Source organism: Rhynchophorus ferrugineus, unplaced genomic scaffold (genome assembly GCF_030347505.1).
Source record: "Rhynchophorus ferrugineus isolate W39M unplaced genomic scaffold, kcgeb_rfMv2 rfM3, whole genome shotgun sequence".
In the NCBI taxonomy this organism is placed as follows: domain Eukaryota; kingdom Metazoa; phylum Arthropoda; class Insecta; order Coleoptera; family Curculionidae; genus Rhynchophorus; species Rhynchophorus ferrugineus.
In genome coordinates this window covers 19530157-19552842 of record NW_027472582.1, presented here as the reverse complement: position 1 = coordinate 19552842, position 22686 = coordinate 19530157, and the positions used below count along the sequence as shown (strand labels likewise).

General features: G+C 29.8%; 1 protein-coding gene across 1 annotated transcript in view; it reads right to left on the bottom strand.

Annotated features, from left to right (window-relative positions):
* Positions 1 to 22686, bottom strand: part of LOC143194055 (polyamine-transporting ATPase 13A3) — a 36515-nt gene that overhangs the window by 1310 nt on the left and 12519 nt on the right. Inside the window, exons 2-16 of the mRNA XM_076400611.1 lie at positions 12004 to 12104; positions 10683 to 10850; positions 10387 to 10445; positions 10246 to 10316; positions 8812 to 8971; positions 8546 to 8750; positions 8150 to 8348; positions 6500 to 6619; positions 6264 to 6445; positions 5062 to 5262; positions 4814 to 5002; positions 4421 to 4745; positions 1206 to 1391; positions 996 to 1144; positions 563 to 785 (exon numbers count right to left, since the gene is read on the bottom strand). Of these exons, the coding sequence (XP_076256726.1) occupies positions 563 to 785; positions 996 to 1144; positions 1206 to 1391; positions 4421 to 4745; positions 4814 to 5002; positions 5062 to 5262; positions 6264 to 6445; positions 6500 to 6619; positions 8150 to 8348; positions 8546 to 8750; positions 8812 to 8971; positions 10246 to 10316; positions 10387 to 10445; positions 10683 to 10850; positions 12004 to 12104 (2538 nt within the window). The remainder of the gene's footprint in view (positions 1 to 562; positions 786 to 995; positions 1145 to 1205; positions 1392 to 4420; positions 4746 to 4813; positions 5003 to 5061; positions 5263 to 6263; positions 6446 to 6499; positions 6620 to 8149; positions 8349 to 8545; positions 8751 to 8811; positions 8972 to 10245; positions 10317 to 10386; positions 10446 to 10682; positions 10851 to 12003; positions 12105 to 22686) is intronic.

Genomic DNA, 22686 nt, shown 5'->3' with positions numbered 1-22686 from the left:
TTCACATAGAGTCATAATACGCCACAAAAAATTGTTCTTTTCTGCCTGACGACCTTGAAGCAATATTGAAGTGATTGAGAGTTTGAGACGTGTTTTCATCCCATAAATCTTGCAATTCATTGTTTTAAAACTTTCTTAGTCTTCCAGACTATTGTCATTCACATTAACAACATCATCATAGTTTCTAAGAGTACATTATGTGTTTTTATGGTTATCGCATATACACCAGGAATACCCTAATAACAATACGAATGGCAAAACAATCGGCTTTAACAGTTAGGTTAGGTTGTTAGGTCGTCGATAATTTATATTTTCACATCGATGTTTTTGGTCATGTTTTTATGAAAGATATCATTTTTATATCTACTGTTATGGAATGATAGCACTTTGCGAACTTATTGAGCAACAGCCGTTTTAAATATAATGACTCAATTGTTTTTGCCATTGACGAATATTATGAATGATATAATGAATTAATTTTAACGAAGATTATTACACACCACTAGCAACACGTAGGTAATTTTAATTATAAATAATATAGATCAGTTTAAATTATACTCACCTACATAATAACCTAATAATTTAAGTTGCTCTATCAGCTGTTGTTTCTGACCACCTGACATCCGGGCAAATACGGCACCTTGAGTAACAAGTTTCGGTACTAAATCAGGAAAATATTTCATAACATTTGCCCAGGACTCGCCATTGATAACGAAACAATATTTCCTATCCTTTTCACCAATAGCTTCAACGTCTTTAATATGTCCATTATTCACGTTTATGAACTGAAATTCGAAACTTAATTATTATATCGAACTTAAAATAGGATTTTAGTCATAAATATAAAATAATGTATAAAATATTAAGTGCACATTCTAATTAAAAAAAAAACTCTTAAAAAATCATAGTCTTTTAGAAAGTTTTTTGACTTGTTAGTTACATAAGTTATACGATACAGAATGACCTAGAATTATTCTTCAGAATTGGTAACTTACATTTTTAGTAGAACTGTTTAACATATTGTAACTAATACTGGCAAATTCATATTTAGTTGGCTTCGTCGTTAAAATCTCTAATACTGTACTATCTTCTTCAATAATCTTACATTCTCTAGCTACTGTCACAGCTGTTTGAATATTATCACCTAAAATATATATCAATTATTTTTTACTTATATATAAACAATGTTCCATTATTGTAAATACCTGTTATCATTACCACTTTCAATTTGGCGTCTTTTAATACCTTGATGATACCATTGGTCTCTGGTTTCAGACAATTCTCCAATATAAGGAGCCCTAGGAATTTTAAATCAGTCTCAACTTCGTTCCTAGTAACTTTTAATACTTGATCGTAAGTTGTATCGAAGGGAAGATCCTTCTTAGCCATGCCTGCAATTTATATATATATATATATTAGAAATTTGCATATTTGATTTTACTGTACTTATAAAAAAAACTGTTTTTCTATAAACCGATTATTAATCTTGTAGAGATATAAAATGTGATAAAGTTTTTGAAAGGAAATCACCATCAAATCATTTAAAACTAACGTTATTCCCAGTATTGTTAAAACATGATATTCGAGGTTAAATCACTTATATGGACATCAAGATGGTCCTTATTGAATGGATTGATTTCGAATAAATTATAAAAATACTACAAATAACATTAAATAAACTAAAATCACGTAGAATAATTAAAGAATTGAGATAAAATCATTATCTTCATATATATGTTTAATTTAGTTACATTGTTCTGCACTATTGTATGTAATACACTTTAAATTAGTTATGATATTCCATTAACGCAATAAAACACAGCATTATCAGCAAAATTGCGGAGGTTGAAACATGAAATATAAAAACTCTGGGGTTCTGGGATAAGATTAACAAAAAACTGCAATTGTTTAAAGTTAAGCGCCTGTAATATTTCTCGGAATGTAACGCATTTAACAATATTCAAAGAAATCTGTATTCAGAATTACAAGTACACCGATTAATTTTGGATCTGGTGTGATCATTTCCTGTCATATAACAATATGCAGAAAATAATTAACATAATAATAGGCAGTGTTAACAAATAACAGTGCTAAATCGATTTTCCCTTTGATATGTTAAGAGATAGGGTAATAAGATTATTCCACTTATTTTGCTAGAAACTATGAAGACCATTTACGAGAATATAAAAAAGCTTTAGTAGAACCTTTAGTATCAAATATTGAATTACATTTTAACAAGAAATTGGAGTTTCAAATTTTGGAAATCAAAAAATCTTTGAATACAATATTTGAAGGGTTGAAAATACAAACATAATTTCAATACTGTGGATTTAAAGTACGATATACTACTATGATGAATAAAAATGAGGTTAAGAATCGGTATGATCTCTGAATATTAGGTGCGAAGCGAAGAAATAATAAATTTTCAGAAAAAAATCGTTAAGACAATTTAAAATCATCAAAAGATAGCGAATAGAGGTTCTTACACCATTACTTGCCAGATATAGTTAATATATGTCAAAGGGGGAAATAGCGGTTATAAAAGACTTCTTATTTTTGTAGTGGAATACTTAATTAGATGATTACAGCAAAAAGTACACTGAATGATAAAAGTTAACGGCACACAAATTAAAACTGAAAAACATTGAGACCTGCGAATTTTAAATATTTCATATCTTTTAAAATATTATTATTAAAAAATTAATATATATATTTTAAATCTCGGTAGCTTCTACACCACCACCAGTTTTCACTAAACATGGTGTTTTATAATTATAATTGTTGTTACTGTTTTGGTATAAGTTATAATAATCACTTATTTTGATCGATATTAATATATAATACAGATGAAATATAAAGATAGTAGGAGATGCAAAGATAATTGTATGTTTTTTATGTTCGTGTCTGTAGACAGAGTAAAATTTGAGAAGGAATAGTCATCTAAGTCATGTCAGTTACCAGGCTGGGTATGATATATTGTGTTCTAATTCACCAGTTAATAGACTTAATTCCAAAGACCGTATTTAGAAACGGTTGATATAACGCATAGTTAGTAAAAATTTTTTCTCTCAAAACCACTTTTAAATAAACCTGAATCTTGTGTCAATACTTTTCTTTGCTCAACCAATTACTTTTTCTTGGTTGAAAAACACGCTGTATATTAATATATTTATGTTTTAGATACGATACATATTAAGTAATTCATGATTATGAAATATTTAAAATAAGTGTTTTATCTTTTGTTTACAAAATTTAGTTTTATAGTTAGTTTTATATGATATAGTTTTATACATAGCGTTTTACAATTATAATTGTTGTTACTGTTTTGGTATAATCACTTATTTTGATCGATATTGCGGCAATTTTTCGTATAACGAACCCAATAAGTGATTATTTTCACACACATTCGTGATCACAGCTCACATTCGTAGCGAGTTTGATATTCTGTATTTTAAACAAAATATTAGTCTTTCACTAAATCCTGAATCGCTTTCAGCTGTGGTGTTACCTCAAGAAAAAATATTATAACTAATATTGACCATAATAGAATCTAGTCATAATTTTTAATACAATATATAAAATAATTTTAAATATTATTATACATTTAGTAGTTATTTATATTCTGATATGTTATCTATTATAAAAGTTATTATTTAATATATATGTTATCATTATGCAACCCTCCATACTGTACAATATTCGATTATATAAATTATGAAAAATAATACCTATAACTGGCCCAAAAAAGGTGATAACACATTAAGTAATGTTTTATTTATATATATATATATATATATATATATATATATATATATATATATATATATATATATATATATATATTGTTTTAAAATCGAAATTGATCTTAATTTTATAACTTTAATTTTCTTGTTGGTATTTATAATACAATAAGTTGGAAACAATGTATTTTCGGTTCTTATCATGTTTTTCACAACGAATTTATTCATATACAGCATTCAAAAATATATGCGTGTATTTTGCTGAAAAAAATCTAAAATTCAATACCGAAGAAACTGAACCAAGTAACTATTAGCAGCCTCTTTTGACGCCAGCTTTGTATGGTCATCTTTAACATCGAACTTTCCGAAAGAAAAATGAGCAAACCAATTCTGACACTGGCATTCACTTAAGCACTCAGCCTGAGCCTGAGGTGTATTTTTGTTTTTTTTTTGGAAAATAGAATAAAAGCAAAATATGACGAAAATATTATTCTGGAATATCCGTGTTCAAAACGTACTGATTTGACTATGTCTATCCATTACTTTTTACAAACACTGGAGTATAACTTCATTCATTAGATATTTTAGATTACAATGTAATTCATTAGAAAAAACCGAAATTTTTTTCACATTCTTTTCACAACCTAATACTTGAGTAATTGTATCAATATATTTCTTACCTATAACTCTATAACCTTTCTCCGTGTACAATTTCAATTGATCCTGTATATTGTTAGGAACTGTGTTCTGGTCGGATAACGAAATGATCTTTTCCGGAGACCCCTTACAGAATACTTCAAAATTTGAATCTTTTGGCGATTTCACAATCACCGACATTCGCTGCAGTGATGATAAAAATTGGAATTGCCTTACGATATTGATTTCTTCGTGCTCGTTATTTTCATTCGGTACGGGCGATTTTACCAAAAGAGCACCTGACGACAGTTCCTGAGATGATACAACGTCGCAGCCATCTTGAAAAATCCAACCTGTTGATTCGAACATCTATAAATGAAATTCTATTTTAAAATTCGGAATTTAAGTATATCGACGGCCGATATTTGTTGTTTTACCTTCACATCTAACGGATCACCTCGTATTTCACCTTCGATTGCTGATAAACTGTGACAGCAAGCCATCCCACGTAACATGTCGGAAGACGGTGAAAGTGTATGTATGTTCTTCACTGGTGTATCGAAATTATAGTTTTTAACTGGGATGATACCCCACATATCCAAAGCGTCCTCTGTTAAAGTACCTGTCTAATTAAAAGCAAAGTACTAATAAAATAATGTGTGTCTTTAAGTAGCAAATAGCTTACTTTATCAAAACAAACACAGTCAACCGATCCAGATACGTTGATCACTCGAGAGTTGATACAGAAAATTTTGTGATTTTTCAAACGTTGTAACGCGTATAGTTTTCCAACGGTCATTGCCGCAGGAAGAGCTGGGGGAATCACTATTGTAATAATGTCCAATGCCTTTAAAGTAATATCCAGTGCTCCTATTTGTCTGGAAGCCTAAACAGTTTAATATTATTAAATACATTGAATGCGTATCGAGTTATAACAGGTGGGGCAAAAATCCCGCTATTATTCTGATTGCGCGTCAGTTTGGTTAAGTGACATTAGGCTCAGTTGTGTTGTGTTGTCTAGATATCCAAATTTTATTATGGATAAATATACGCCACAAGAATGAGCAGAAATATAATGTCTGAAGAATGTCTCTTGAAATTGAAGATTTTTCACACGATTCGAAATTTTTTGTGCCTGAAATGGAAGAGCAAGGACTAGAGGACATGCGGTTTCATTACGATGGGACCACAGCACACACAGCTCGTTCAACAATTCAGTTATTGAATGATGTTTTTCCACAAAAACTAATTTCGCGAAGTGGCGATATAGTAACAATTTAGAACATTTTAAAGATAATATTCGTCACGAAATTGAAAAAATTCAGCTTCAGATGTTGCAGGATGTTATGAAAAATCGCGGTCCCCAATTTGCCGATATAATTTTTCTTTTATTAAAGGCCAAACTTTTTATGAAAACCAAACTTACCTATCTTTTCTTTACGCAAAGTTGTAGGCAATCAAAATGGTAGCGGGATTTTTGCCCTACCTGTTATTACAATTGAAATAAATACATGTATTGATGGGTGATGAAACATCAACAAGAGTACTTTACAAAACCATCTGGATATAAAATAGATAAGACCTTTCAGGAAGGCGTTTTCAAAAATCATTAGTTGAATAGTTTTTACTTATAACGATAAGATCATATGCAACATATTTAACCTATTTTAACAGCTCATTATAATATGCTTTTTTGGATCCATCATGCAAATAGTATAGATTTTACACTTTCAATTCAAATCAAAAGTCCAATTAGAGATCTAACCAGAATTGGTTAAAAAGTAATAATAACTAATATAAAAATTTGTATTTAGCATCTAATTGAATATTGTTAATACATGTAGTAATATATTAGTAAAGAGCAATAAAGCGCTCATAATTATTTACCTTAGACACAATAGTATACACAAATCCTGCTGCTGCTATTACGGCTAAAATGCCGATAAATTTGTAACTGTCCTGTTCAAACTTGAAATCAGCTGGTGGAGGATATAAAATACTTCTAACCAATTCTCCTTTAGACGTTAGAAATCCAGTTCTGATAACAACGGCTCTTACTTCTTCATTTCCTGAATAATATCTAGGTTTAAATAACCGAGTAACATGAAGAAAGATAATTTTACCTTGCTGTCGGGTCTGAATGATTTTAGTTCCACAAAAGAGAGTGTGGTTAGCATCTTCCTTAACATTGTAGTTGTTCGTATTGTGTTCTAGTGGAGTTTTAGTTATAGGAACTGATTCACCTACAACGAAATGTTTTCATAAGTATCAGTTTTGAGTTAAACATTTTTATATTAGCTTATACCTATCAAGTAAATTGGTAAACAATAATCTTTTTGCATTTAAAAATTTACTTTAAGAGATAGTAGTAATAGAATAACTGTGATGCAAATGACACTGCAGGTCTAGTCTTAGTCTAATATAATGAAAAGCTATAAATAAGGTAATGATGTACGGATATCTTCAAAAGTTGCATAACTTTTCTCTGTCGTCGCAATCGTTATTGTTTTCAATATGCAGTTTTAAAAGTTCTTTAATTAAATTGAAAGTACTTTGAAAATTAGTTAAAACGCATGTTACTGATCATCAATTTAATTTTTTTTAAAATATTTAAAAATATGTAAGTTGATAACTATGATAATTAAGTTTGATTCTAGAGAGAAATACAATAAATTAAGGAAGTCGGATATTAGAGGGGAAGGCAAGCATACTACGAAAAGGGATAAAGAATAAATTATCATAGTGGAGAGTAAAATAATTAATAAATAAATATCCTAACTCACTAAAATAAGCAAAAAGAATTAAAATGGTTGAAACCAAAACACCAGAAGAGCCAGAAAAGATTATTATATCAGAAATGTACTGGAAAACCTATTAAGAATAAACAAAATATAGATGACATAAACTTTCAATGAAGGAAAAACAACGAAATAGAGCAAAAGAAACAAGTAAAACAAATACAACAGAAAAGAAAGCAATACGTATGTATAAGGCTAAAGTACTAGAACGGAACAAGAACGAAATCGCCGTTAATATTGAGGGTAGCCGAGCAAGATGTGTAAATTACGGAAATTCTACGAGACAAAATGTTGGAAATAATAAAATATGAAATAAACCTGGCGAATAGTAGGATGGATCCGGTCAGAAATATAGAGAAAATATGAGAGAGAAGGAAATTCCAGTATAAAGATTTGCAACAAAAGTAAAAACTAAAAAAAAATGGCCGTTAAAAAGTCCACTAGAACACAATACACAAAAATGACAGAGAACCAAAAATAGATAAAGGGCAATAAGATCGAGTGATAATTGTAGATATAAAACTGGTCATTATTGAGGAGGGAGTTATAAGAGGTCGAGAGAGATAGATAGGGATAGAAAAGGTACTAAAATGAGATACATTAGAAAATATAATGGAGAATTGAAAGAAGAAAAGAAGAAACCAAAAATATAAAAAATGAGAAAGAAAATAGAGAATTAAAACATTAAAGAGGAAAATAAAGAAACTGGTTACAGAACACACTAACTTATTTAAAACAAAAATAACCAGAAGACACAGCAAATAAAGCAGTGGACTAAAGAAATACTAATAGTAAAGATTTTAAGAAAAATGAAAAATGATAAGAATGCACTTAAAAAATCAATAAAATCAAAATCAAAAAGACACATGATAATAGAGCAATATGGAAGAATATAATATAATATTAACAATATAAATAGTAGTTATTAATAATACAAATAGTAGATATTTTTTAAATAGTTCTTGCAGTTCGTACCCGTTAGCATACTCTCGTTGACGATACAGCTACCAGTCAATAAAACTGCATCACAGTGCATCTGACAACCTAGCTTAGGTATAACGATGACATCACCAGGGACCAAATTTAATGTGGACGTCTCCTCGTATAGATTTTCACTTCTTCGTACCGTAATTGTTGATGAAAAATTCACAGTTCCTTTCAAATTACGCTGATTCTAATAAAAATCATATAGGATATATTGTAAAAATTGTCAACTCTTTTTTCAATTATTTTTTATTATAAAATTATTGTAGAAGTAGTAATATTCTAGTATTGAGCAACCTATCAAAACATAACCTATGGAAATAATTTGTTTATAGTGAGTTAAGGAGAAGGTATTTTAAATATTGCTCAATTGTTTTATAAACTAACCTTTCTAGTTTGGATAATGGATGTCGTTATACCAGCTACCGACATTATCACAATTGCTATAGCATAATAATAATAAATTTCAGCTATCCATACAATCAAACTAAACAACTGGAACATATAGAATGGTGTTAAAGCTTCAAGAGCCAATAATGTCAAGACAGTTTGTTCGGGAGTATTAATCTCATTATTTCCATACACCAAGCGTCTGAAATAAATAGATATGATATAAAGATAATAAATTCAAAAATAATTAAAATGTATCTTACTTCTTTATCTGTTCATTTTGCAGTTGTCCATTAATCAACTCATGTAAATTATCTTTCGTTATGCCCTTATCTAAGCCTGCTAGTTTAATAAACATTCCGTGATGGTCATCATATATATACGTAAGTTTTTTACATTTTATCACACGGATTTGAGTTTCCTCTAAAAAGTCGTTAAATTGAAAATTATAAAACGAAAAGGTAATAAATATATACATATAAAAGAAATTATTTATACCTTCAACGGTAATTGTAGTTTTTAAGCCGAAACATGAAATTGTTTATTTAAAATGTGTATTAAAAGTTGCATATATTGGATATCTAAAAAAGCTCTTGCAATTGTGTTATTTGTTTGAAAATATGGCTTTATTTCTGTAACAATATGAACATTATTCATTCTCTATCTATCTATGTCTATAAAAGGTACAACTGTTTCCGATATATGTTCATTTCTCGATCCAAAACTCCCAAGCAAAACAAATTAGGATATTTGAATTTATTAAATTAAATTGATTAATTTTCCAAAATTTTTTTTAACTAATAGTAACTGATTTCATCACATATTGATCATTTCTTTAACTGAATAAATATTCGTTTTTAGCATTGAAGTGGCACTGTTAGTGTCGGGCTTCACTAATTTATACCATCATCATCTTGGAACATGTTCGATATGAGATATCCCTGTCTGTTCGCTCTCATTATACCTTTGAATCATTCCCATGTTAAAGCCCCAACATTTTCTGTCTTCTATGTCAAATAATCATTGCTTGATGTACTTTACATTGGAATGATGGAATAATGTAAAGTACTCTTGGTTTTATATACATTTGTGTATAAACTAATATCTTAAATTTCATAAGTGAAGCTATCTCATATTTAGCAGCGAGACGTTATGTATTTATCCAATATTTTATTAAAACTTTTGTTCGAAGTTCGATATATAAATTATTAGATATAGTCTATAGCCAAAGTTTTTTTTGTACATACGTCATCTGAATTTGTGGCGCCAAAATGTCGCAATGTTGCCACATCTTTTCTTAGGTTTTAGTTTATTTTGTCTTTGACGTATAACAAACTTATACAGTTACAATAGTTTATAGGTTAGAGTTATAACCTTTTGTCACTATTGCTTTCAAGAATTTTGCATACGTTTGATAACCGTCGACTTTGACAGGCTCATTGGTTTGCGCGTTCGAACTAATCAGACAGCATTGTATCTCTCTTTAACTAGAATAAAATGAGAAGGAAAATATTGTGTGATTCTGAAACTTCTGAAACTTAATGACGTATGTAAAAAAAAACTTTGAACAGACTATACATATATTAGTTTTGTAATTAAGAATAACATTAAGTAATGCCATATATATAATAAATATATATATATAAAGATAAGTTGTTTTTGCAAATTTATGCATTTGTATAAGTGAATTAAGTTACCTTTCGTTTGTCCATTTGCCAATCTAAACTTCAATAATTTCTGACTATTACTGTTCTCTTTTAAGTTTTTACTAAAATAGTGATTTCTCGTTAAAAAGTCATTATCAATTTAAATATAATTAATAAAGACGTTGCCTTTACCTTGATAAAGTTCTAACACTCTTGACGAAGTGGGTGTTTACTTTGCCTGTATAATTATCCTAAAATATGAAAATATTAACACAACATCTATGGTTTCATCGTGAATAACTTAAAAATTCTTAGAAAATCAATAAACAAAAAAATATGATTTTAATATTAGGTGAATGCACAATCACGTTATTAAGGAAGTTTATAAAGGTTTAAACATACAAAAAAAATAAAATTATTCATTAAATATTCGGAATATTCAAGTAATTTTAATTCATGTGGCATGTGTTTTAATTTATGCTACTTACAGTTATTAATACTTTGTCGGCTACATCCAAATCGCATATTGAGTGAGTTGCCTTCAAATGAAAAATCGGATACCAATGGAAAATTAGTCTCAAAATGCCAAGGGTCAGTATATAGAAAACCCAACAAATTTTGTGTTTCAGCTTACTGAAAACGAACCCTTGTATTTCCTGAAATAAATTAGATATATACATGTTGATGTTTATAAATAGCGAAATAAAAAGTCCTATATCCGGCTTGGTTGGCGCAGTGGTAAAGACCCAACTGCTGTTGCGATAGCCGCGGGTTCGAATCCTGCTGGGAAATGGTCGTAAATTTATGTTTGTAATTGTTTAATATTTGTGATTATCCTAGACAAGAGTGTAAAATTCGACAAGGAACAGATATCCCAGTCACGCCAGTAACCAGGCTGGGTAAGACGGGGGATGTCTTCTGGGATGATTTCTAAGTTGCCCATCGTCAGTCGGTAGGCTTAATGCCAAGTACCGTGATTCGGAACCCACATTAACTGTAAGATAAACCCTAGTTGATAAAAGGAGACTTTAAAATATAGAAAAGAAAGCTCTCGATATAAATTAATAAACCTCTTTAAACAACATTTGCTGTTAGATTTTCGACTTTTTTTTTGTATATTCAAGTGTCCTTTTTGCCAACGAGGGTTTATCTAAACTGGATGTACAGTTTAACGTGAGATTCGAACTACGATCCTAGAAGACTGGGATAATTTTCATTGTCATATTTGATAATTTTGCACTCTTGCTTAAGGACAATCCAAAATGTTCGCAAACATAAATTTACTACCATGCCATAGTGGTGTCCTGTCGCTTTGACCACTGTACCAACGAAGCCGGCTATTTATTTTTTAGATACTAAGCTTTATGCTGCGTACAGACTGGGCCAACAATGTACAACGAATGAGATTCGGCGTTGGATACCGAACATTCGTTGTCTTTCGTTGGCTCGGTCTGTACGCAGCATTAAACAATTTATAAAAGACAAACAAAATGATATGGTGATCTCATTAATATAATAATATTAATATCTAACCATCTACTTTACTATATATGAATGAAAACAAAACAAAATTTGTCGGGATATGTGAAAACAGTATGTGTGTAAAATGCTTGGATGCCTAGAAATCAGTTTGTACATTGAATGTTTAGCACTAAATACTAAACTATTTACTAATTATTTTTTATTAGAATAGTGGTTGTTGAAAAACAAATTGCCAAGGTTAACAGCCTTTTGTTTTAAAATTAATGGTTTCTCTTTATTTTCTTATTTCAATATCTCCAATACTTAACAGTCAGGTTTGACACTCACCATTTGATCATCTTCGCCAAAATTAAGGTAACGGATATTGCCATTTCTGGTATTAAAATTATTGCTCGTGCTGTTTGTTTCTGCTTTTCTTAAATGATCACCTGTAAAAATAAAACAAGACATTAACAAAAAACTCAATAGGCTAAAACTCTTTAAATATAAATTAAAATAGCATACTGAATTATATTATTTGTAATAACATCTTATTTTCACAACAAAACAACAATAATTTCATTTATTAAAGTATTTTCTGGACCTAAGTTTAAGAACTTTTCCTAAGTTTTCATTAACTTTTATATGAATATGGTAACAGAGGTTAGAAATTGAAATTGAACTATAAAATTAGTTCACATAAGCAGATTTAAAATATAATAATATTTTATTTTATAGAGTATCAGAATCATCGTCAAGAGTCTCAGTCATAATAGTTAAATGTACAAATAAGTTGTTTGAAACATTTAATATATGAAAGTTATGTTATTGGCATATGTCCACATTTTGACGATTTGTGTGAAAAACCGAGAGCGCATGAATACCTGGTAGGAAATGTAACTGAATGTTCATGATATTGTTGCGATAAATTAAATATGGTATGCTGAGTATTGAAAGCAATCTGTTTTTATAGAAGTATAAATGCGATCTAATAATAACAGGTCAATTGAAAAGTCCCCGGCCTACCATAGTAAAACAATTTTTTTTGGCAAAATTATTTTTTTTTTATTCAACATAATTCCCTCATTTTTGTAGTACGATTTGTCCTTTGCTTCAAAATAGACATCATTTTCGTCGATCACCACTTCATTCGACGAAAATTTCTTCTCAGCGAGCATTCTTTTGAGATCTGAGAACAGAAAATAGTCGCTGGGGGGCCAGTTCTGGAGAATACGGTGGATGAGGAAGCAATTCGAAGCTCAATTTATGGATTATTGCTATCGTTTTCACTGACTTATGACACGGTGCATTGTTTTGGTGAAACAGCACTTTCTTTTTCTTCAAATGCGGCCGTTTTCCGGCGATTTCGTTCTTCAAACCGTCCAATAACGCTTTGTGATAGTCGCTGTTGATGGTCCTTCCGTTTTTAAGCTAGTTAGTGAAAATTATTCCATGCGCATCCAAAATACAGACGCCATAACCTTGCCAGAAGACTATTGCGTTTTCCCACGCTTTGGAACGGGTTCATCGTGTGCAGTCCACTCGGATGACTGTTGATTGGACTTCGGAGTAAAATGATGAAGTCATATTTCTTCAATTGTCACATATCGACGCAAAAACTCGGGTTTATTTTGCTTGATCATCTTCAAACACTGCTCCGAATCATCAACTCGTCGTTGTTTTGGTCAAAAGTGAGCTCGCGCGGTACCCACTTTGCACAGGGCTTTCTTATAACCAAATATTCGTGAATGATATGATGTACACGTTCAGTTGATATCTTTAGAATGCCTGCTATTTCATTTAATGTCAATTTACGGCCATTCAAAATCATTTTGTGGATTTTTTTAATGTTCTCGTCGGTAACAAAGTCTTTTGGGCGTCCAGTGCGTTCACCGTCTTCGGTGCTCATTTCACTACGTCTAAACTTAGCATACCAATCCTTGATGGCTGATTTTCCTGGGACAGTGTCCGGAAACTCGGCATCAAACCAAGTTTTTGCTTCAAATTAAACATGATCGTTGTATTGAAAAGATTACACAGGGTAACAAGAAGAAATTAATTCAATGAATGAGGAAATCACACACAGAAGTTGCAACAAAAAGTCATATGAGAAAATTCAATCAGATTTTAAACCAAAAGCAGTAAAATGGATTAGATATAGATATTAGATAAATTGAGATGACTTGAGTTCAATGCTACTTTAGATAGACTATATGTAGTATTACCGCACGTATATTAAAATTATTGACTTACAGTAGGCTAGTGTCACATAATTTGTAACACTTTTACCAATGCTTATCTACGTACCAATTTCATATTTTTGTATACATATGACTTTATTGCTACTAAATCTGAATTAACTGCTTGTCTGCGATTTTTATATATGTCATATAAATAAACAATTAAAACTAAATATTTAGAAAAAGATTTGATGTTTATAATAAGCGCTAAATTCAGAATTATTCATTATTGTTCTATAAATCCAACTACAGTGTTATCTGGGTACTATGCTGTTTCCCGTAATCTAATAATGCAATCAAAGTACCATAAAACCACAAATATAATAACTATTTCTAATGTTTAACACACAATTATAGTGTAAGTAATTAAAAGCCTATACGAAATCGTATAACGAATAATTAAAATGACTGCATCACTGTTAGTGTTATTAATGATTTAAATGAAGAAAGTAATTAAATATAAATATATAAGTTCTTTCAATGTTATCTATTGAAAAAGTGTATCCCCGACATAAACATTTTATAGACCATTTAACAAGAAAATAACTTAATTTAAATAATAAGCAAGTTGTACGTTAGTAGTTTAACTTTAGTAGTCAACCTGCTAAATATATATGAATTTTGTTTGATAAAGAAGTAACACTACATAGTATCAGAACCATTTCAGGTTGCTAGATCTACAGAATAACGTAGATTTTGAAAGACATGGTAACAAATGATCGTAATCATCAATGACATGGCAATTATCAATATATTATTATGATTATTAATTATGTAACTAAAAATTATTCTTTATATGAATGAATTAATCAATTCATATAGTCAAATATCAAATATGGATTACCACTTTAAGGCCATCTTAGAAGTAAGATCAAATTTATCTCAAAGGAAATCATCATCAGAAGAACTTCGAATATTTTTTACTAAATCTAACCATACGTATTTTGATTCTCGGAACCTTCTGACTGACACTGCCCTAGGAAGATCAACCGCCAAGGATTGGTATGCTAAGTTTAGACGTGGTGAAATTAGCATCGAAGACGGTTAAGGCAGTGGACGCGCAAAAAAGGTTGTTACCGACGAAAATTAGAAAAATCATTTTGTGGATTTTTCTAATTTTCGATTTTGAATGATCGTATGTTGAAACTGAATGCAAGACACTCTAAAGATATCAACTGAACGTGTACATCATATCATGCACGAATATTTGGTTATGAGAAAGGGCTGTGCAAACTGAGTGCCGTGCAAGCTCACTTTTGACCAAAAATAACGACGAGTTGATGATTCGTAGCAGTATTTCAAGATGATCAAGCATAATAAACCCGAACTTTTGCGTCGATATGTGACAATTGACGAAACATGGCTCCATCATTTCACTAGGAAGTCCAATCGACAGTCATCCGAGTGGACTGCACACGATGAACCCGCTCCAAAGCGTGGGAAAATGCTGTCGGCTGGCAAGGTTAGGGCGTCTGTATTTTGAGATGTGCATGGAATAATTTTCATTAACTACCTTGAAAGAGGAAGGACCATCAACAGCGAATATTAGATAGCGTTCTTGGACCGTTTGAAGGACGAAATTGCCGAAAACGGCCACATTTGAAGAAAAAGAAAGTGCTGTTTCACCAAGACAATGCACCGTCTCACGTATCATAAATCAGTCAAAACGATGGCAAAAATCCATGAATTTTTCTTCGTATTACTTCCTCATCCAATGTATTCTCCAGATCTGGCCTCCAGCGACTCTTTTCTCAGATCTCAAAAGAATGCTCGCTGGGAAGAAACTTTCATCGAATGAAGAGGTGATCAAAGAACAAATCGTACTACAAAAATGGTATCGAAAAGTTGTTGAGTCGCTATAATAAATGTATCACCCTTGAAGGGAATTATGTTGAATAAAAAAAAATATTTTGTCAAAGAAATGTGTTTTTTTACTGTGCCGGGGACTTTTCAATTGACCTGTTATGTACTCTTTTTTTATCAAATAAAATCTACTAAAATCGATGTTAAATAATTCCTATTTTAATACTATTAATTAAGGAGAATATATTATTAGGTACTAAGCATTTCAACACAAAAGATTAACATGTTGATATAATATATTCCGGAATTAGAATACGAATACGAAGTAATCACATCTATAAAAATAGCGATGTTCTTACTATTTTTCTCCAAGCTCTATTTTACACCTAAACCTATTACGTACATGTAAATTACCCTACATAAATAAATAATAGCGGCCTTGCTCTTGGTGAATTCATTCGCGTTTCCTATCGTCTGATGACGTATGTACTCTTCCGGTTAACAATTTAGGGCAGTGGGCAACTACATCTAATCATCACAAGCCCCTCTAATACACCAGCATTAGTTCGAGGTTACCTATTAACCAACTTTGTTGCACGCTTTTGAATTTTGAACAATTGTTTTGAGTAAACAAAATATTAAAAATGTAATAAAATAGCTCAGGTTTGTTTATGTATTTCAAATCGGTTTTTATTTTCTGTTTTCTAGTCTACTAATTATGAAAATGTTTAAAAAATGAAAAGTAGTAAAAATGAAACTCTACGAATGAGACTACTGCTTTTCAAGAGAATAGGGAATGATATTATGGAAAAAAATTAAGCTCAGGTAAGGTTTCTAGTATGATGGAAAAGCTTGATAAAATCATTAGAGATATTGAGGTTTAGAATATGACAGTATGCATATTATAGTTAAGCATAATAGGCGAGGAGACGAAAATTGTAACTATAGCATTCTGTTAGCGTAATAACTCTAAAGTCAAATTGGCCAAGGAGCCTTTGGTTCTTTTAGGTAGTGTGGAAGAAGAGAAATGTTAAGACTATAATCAAACTCTTCGAAAACTTTATTTTGTTAAAAAGAATGTTCAGGATTTTGTGTCACCAAGAGTAGCATATTGGTAAGGAAGTAGGACACTCAACTTTCAAAGGCATTCAGTTTGCTTTTAAAGCACTATCATATTAGAAGTCGTAGAAACGTTGTAGGCAATTGTTTCTATGTTATAATAGTTAGAAGATTAAGTTCACAAGAAGAGGTCGCGGGTTCGATTCCCTACAGGACAGCAACTTTTTTTGCAACATTTGTCAAATCACCTAGACTAGGTAGCGGACCCCTGGGCCTGAAATGTCCTTTATTTTCAATCATTTTTTCAATCATACGGACTCTACTTTTACTTGGGCTTGTCATTGTAATACTTAATAAAATGACTGCGTAATTTCTTGAGTAAATATCTAACACCACACAGGGAAAAATAAAATATTTTTAACAAAAAAATTGAACCGACTTCAAAAAATAAAACAGAAACATATAATAAACAAAAAGTTATTTAACCTATCTACTATACGTATTTTATATTCTACTATATTCTACACATAATTTAGCTTAATACATACATAATAACAACGTCAATTTAACTTCGAAAATTTCGTATCTGGAATCAACATTTATATGAACATAAGAACTTAGGTAAGAGATAAAGTAAGTTCTGGTTTTCCTATAAGATGACTTAGTTAAAGCTATATATCTCGAATAATACATATTCAAGGATGATATACTATAGCTAGCTTGAAAAGTACAGTCCATAAAACATTTCAGACATAGAGATAGTTATACAGTGGTGTGTATAGAGTCATTTGTTCACTCAGCCAAAAGTTATTGAATTGTTTTATGAATCAATGGCACCCCGTGTTTCGAGAATGTAACATGTTAAAAAATTCTGAGTAGATATATTTGTCATATATATATTTTTATTTAAAATAATCAAGATATTTTGGTATAATATTATTACTGAACTGATCTAACGAAAAATCGGCAGTAGTTTTGTGTAAAAGCCATTCAGATTTCTTTTAAAGCACTATCATATTAGAAATCGTAGAAATGTTGTAGGGAACTGTTTCTATGTTGTAATAGTTAGAAGGTTAAGCTCACACGCAGAGGTCGCGGATTCGATTCCCAAAAGGCCAGCAACTTTTTTTGCAACATTTGTCAAATCACCTAGACTAGGTAGCGGACCCCTGGGCTTGAAATGTTCTTTATTTTCAATCATTTTTTCAATCATACGGGCTCTATTTTTACTTATGCTTGTCATTGTAATACTTAATAAAATAACTGCGTAATTTCTTGAATAAATATCTAACACCACAGAGGGAAAAATAAAATATTTTTAATAAAAAAATTGATCCGACTTCAAAAAATAAAACAGAAACATAAAACAAACAAAAAATTATTTAAACTATCTACTATACGTATTTTATATTCTGCTATATACACATAATTTAGCTTAATACATACGTAAACCTATTTATCTATTTACAATATTATTTTAACTACGACTTGAAGTCGGTGCAGAGCCTAAACAATACAAAAATAACAATATAATTTTGTGTCATATACACAAAATTAAGTTACAAACAACACAGATCAGATTTGTTGCTCGGCATTGAAAAGTTAAAATAATATTGTAAATAGATAAATATAGGTTTAGGTAGGTATTAAGCTAAATTGTGTATATATAGTTGAGTGTACAATACGTGTAGTAAATAGGTTAAATAAGTTTCTTGGTTAGTTTTATTATTACATTGTCTTCTTTACTATATTTAGATATTTATCATCACATCACTAGAGGGAAATAACTATATGATACAATTAAATAAACTAAATGTGTATACCAGTCTATTGGTAATTTAAGTATGTTTCAGAAGTTGTCCACTAATTTTATCATACCATCCCATATAAGTCTATCATCCAATTACAACAGTATTGAAAACAAATATGATCTATTTTCATACCACTCTTTAAATATATCTCATCTATTACCACTAAAAAACACAATGATAAACCATTATATAAAATATTCTATAATCATACCCTGCTGACTAACATCGAATCTATCCAAAATCTAGGTATGTGGATAGATAAGACATTTCTTCAACTGTACAATGAAATTGTTATATCTAGTCCCTAAACATTAGGCATTAGAGAATGATTATGACTATGTATTAGGTTTAAAAAATTAGTGATTTCTTGGATAACAATCTTGAGACAACATACTGTTATTATATAAACAAACATTAAAACAGTGTTACCGTCAAACAATCCATTGTCAATATAGCAAAAATATATCAGAATTAAGTTCTTCCTTGTATTGTCAACATATCTATACGCACAGTAAATTAGAATATAAGAAATTAATGAATATGCAAATTATTCTTATAAATATATTCATGGATGGAACAAAGGATGTTGTTATAACATTAGTAGGTTCTAATTTCTATTATTATAAATGAAATTCGATTACCAAATAAAATTGATGAAATAAATATATGTAAATAAATACTGGTACTTCATAATTTGTATTAAAATTAGACAGCATACACATGATTTGAAATTATAATTTAGTAAGAAAAAATATTAACGAGCTGTGACATTTTATAGTAAAACTATCACCGTAGTATTAAACAGAAAAAAACCGATTATATAAATAATATATTGTATATCATTTGAGTTTTCTTGAATCAATATTAAGTTATTGTTAAGAGAATTTATTATAAAACATAGAATACCTTTGGTTTCAATATATTCTACAGTTTTTTCCCAACTTTGAAGAATTAATTTATCGTTAAATAATTACTTTTGACATATTTTGATTTTCTATCTTCCAAAAGGAAAAAATGTAATTAACCCCTTGGATGTAATTTTTTTAACCTGTTAATAAACAACTGCAAATAATTTTCCAATGTTAGTGTTCTTCATTGAGTATGCAATTAAGCCTACAAGTGTTATAGAAAATGGAATTAATTAATCTTTTGTAGTTTTATTATATCAACAATCTTGTTATAAAGATAGGGAAATAAGGCAAATAAGTTAAAAAGTCAATTAATATTGTTTTTTGTTGATGTACATGTAGTATTGTTTATATTTATGTTAATGCAAAGAGGTGTTTAATTGACCTTAAATTTCATTGTAACAATTCTTCAATAAATAATAGATGTCAATGTTAGTTTAGAAGTGACATTGATGTTTATTTTTCTGACATTGTTATTTCTTGATATGGATTGACCTATTTCCTTGTCTTGCCATTCTTGGCCAAATTTTTTTGGAAAATATTTCTGTGGTTTTCAAATAGTTATTAAATTCTTCTTGAAACGCCTTTTCCTCCAGATGAGTTTTATTTTTGAGTTTTCAGTATACCACAAGATTTGGATAAAATAACATCCACAATTATAATAAAAGATCCGGTAAAGTTAAATACTAATCTAATTTAACATATGGTAAGAATTTCACCGAATTCATTTAGCAAGTATTCACTTTTAAATATTTCGTAATATAAATTATTTAGCGAAGAATATGTCAAATGCCCAATTCTCTAAATTTCGACCGACTGTTTATTTAATAACAATTAATTCCACACAATTAATAAATGCTAAAATTTGACTGTAAAAAACAAATGAATTTTTTTCTATACTCATAGCCTTGTTGATCATGTTGATAGAAGATGATTATCGCTGATATTCAACTAAAAACAAAAATATTAGTTCGTTGTATTTTCCAATGATAAATACATCATAACATCACCACGCAATTAATGAAGTTATTAACTGTGTCATTTTTCATTAACCATGACGTACATTTTCTATATTATCATATTATTAGCATTCGGTTTTGTTGGCGAATTTCGGTTTTAGTGGCGAGTCATTGAAAGAACCGGTTTAAATGTACCAAATTTGTTTTTATAATAAGTTTATCGAGAACAAAATATAACAATTTCTTTAGAAATATAATTAAAAAAATTATCACATCATTTGTAAACTAATGTAGTTCTGTTTAAATAAAAACTTGAGTACATTATACAAGTCTAACATTTTTTCCAATAATACCAATTTCATTATTATTAAGCTTATTATAATTATGCTCATATCAACGTTTCGATAAATTTAGTTTTAATGAACATAAAAACTTATATATGAGATAAAGTAAGTTCTGGTTTTCCTTTAAGATGACTTAGTTAAAGCTGTATATCTCTAATAATACACATTCAATGAATCTATACTATAGAACATTCCAGACATAGAGATAGTTATACAGTGGTATGTATAGAGCAATTTGTTCACTCAGCCAAAAGTTATTGAATTGTTTTATAAATCAATGGCATCCCGTGTTTCAAGAATATAACATATTAAAAAGTTCTGAATAAATATATTTGTCATATATATTGAATTTATCGTTCGAATCGTTATGCTAAAGGCTGCGAAGGCATTTGAGTGGTTCATTTCATTACTATGGTACATTTGTTCCATTTTGGATGTCAGTTTCTGAGCGCAGAAGTGTTTTTAACGTTTTTCTGCGTTTACGTAAGGATTAAGTTATAATCAAAATTACTCCGTTATAACGCATATTCTTTCTAAGAGTTGTTACCGGGTGTATAGAAAGCAAAATAATGATACATCGTTTTAGTTTCAAGAAGTTTCCGACTTTATTTAAAAAAATAGTCATGTAAGTCATATAAAAACTCCAAATTGTCTGGAAGCATGTATGGTGTGTGACTCAGCATTGTTTTTGACCTGATATGTATATAATTATATAAAAAGGGCTTTTGTTAATAAGTTATTTTTCACCTTCTTACTAATACTTTTATCACAAAGTCAATGAACATTTGAACAGTTTCAAATGGCATTGCATTTTAAAAATATGTTTATTGAAATAGTGTCAATTTTTGAAAGGTTAATTTATTTACAAAAATATTTCCAAATCAATATGTTATGGCATAAAGCTACTTAACCAAGATGTTTCGATTTTTGTCTGGAATATGTTATAAATGATGAATGAATGATGAAAGAATTTTTTCTTTACAATCCGTTATGGCTAATTCTGTAGACCAAGATGAGATACATTTTGGAGAGGCAAGGATCTCATGTCACAATTAGCAAACTCGACAATATTCTTTTATTATATTGTGTGTAGGTCACTAATGCAGGTATTACGTGTCCAACAAACTGTTTCAGCGCGATATTTCCATAGAACTCGGAAAAGTATGATTCGGAGTATTGGTGCGAAATACTCTGAAAGACTATTAATGCCTCCTAATGCACTCACCAAACAGTTAATTGTGCGCGATAAGAGTGAAGTGCGTAGGCTCAAACGTAAACTGTCATACCAACTGATTAATAGACACATGGAGTGAGATTTCATAATCTATAGAATAAGCTAAAATAGTTTTTAGCATAAGATAGACTTTAAAATAAGTTAGAATAGTATCTAGAATAAGATTTAGATTATAAGTTGTACAGCACTTACTGAAGTGATCTACTACATGTCAGGATAGTTATATTATATAACTGAAATCATATAATAATACTTATTGCCAACGGGTAGATTGTTGACGTTCTAGGAGATTAATAATAACAAAAAAAATTAATGCAGGCCTATCGGCTTTATTTTATTCCTAGATTCAGCCACCTCAATAAAATATTTTTAAAATATGAATTTTAAGCCATTTCGTTGTTTAATACCTAATGGTTTTCAGGATAAAATGTTATAATTATTATGTTAAGAATATGACTGATAAGTAACACATGGGCTGAAGTGTTCCTGGCCTAGCACATATATAACGCCAATTTCATTGCATTTACCGGTTTTTGAGTTAGTCAGTTATCAGATACTATATAAGTTTGTGAGTTGTTGTGCTCAGAGCGACACTACCTTTGTTATTTTCAAAACAATGAATCAAAAACGAATTCGTGTTTAATTTCATACTGCGTCTTGAAAAAAATACCGT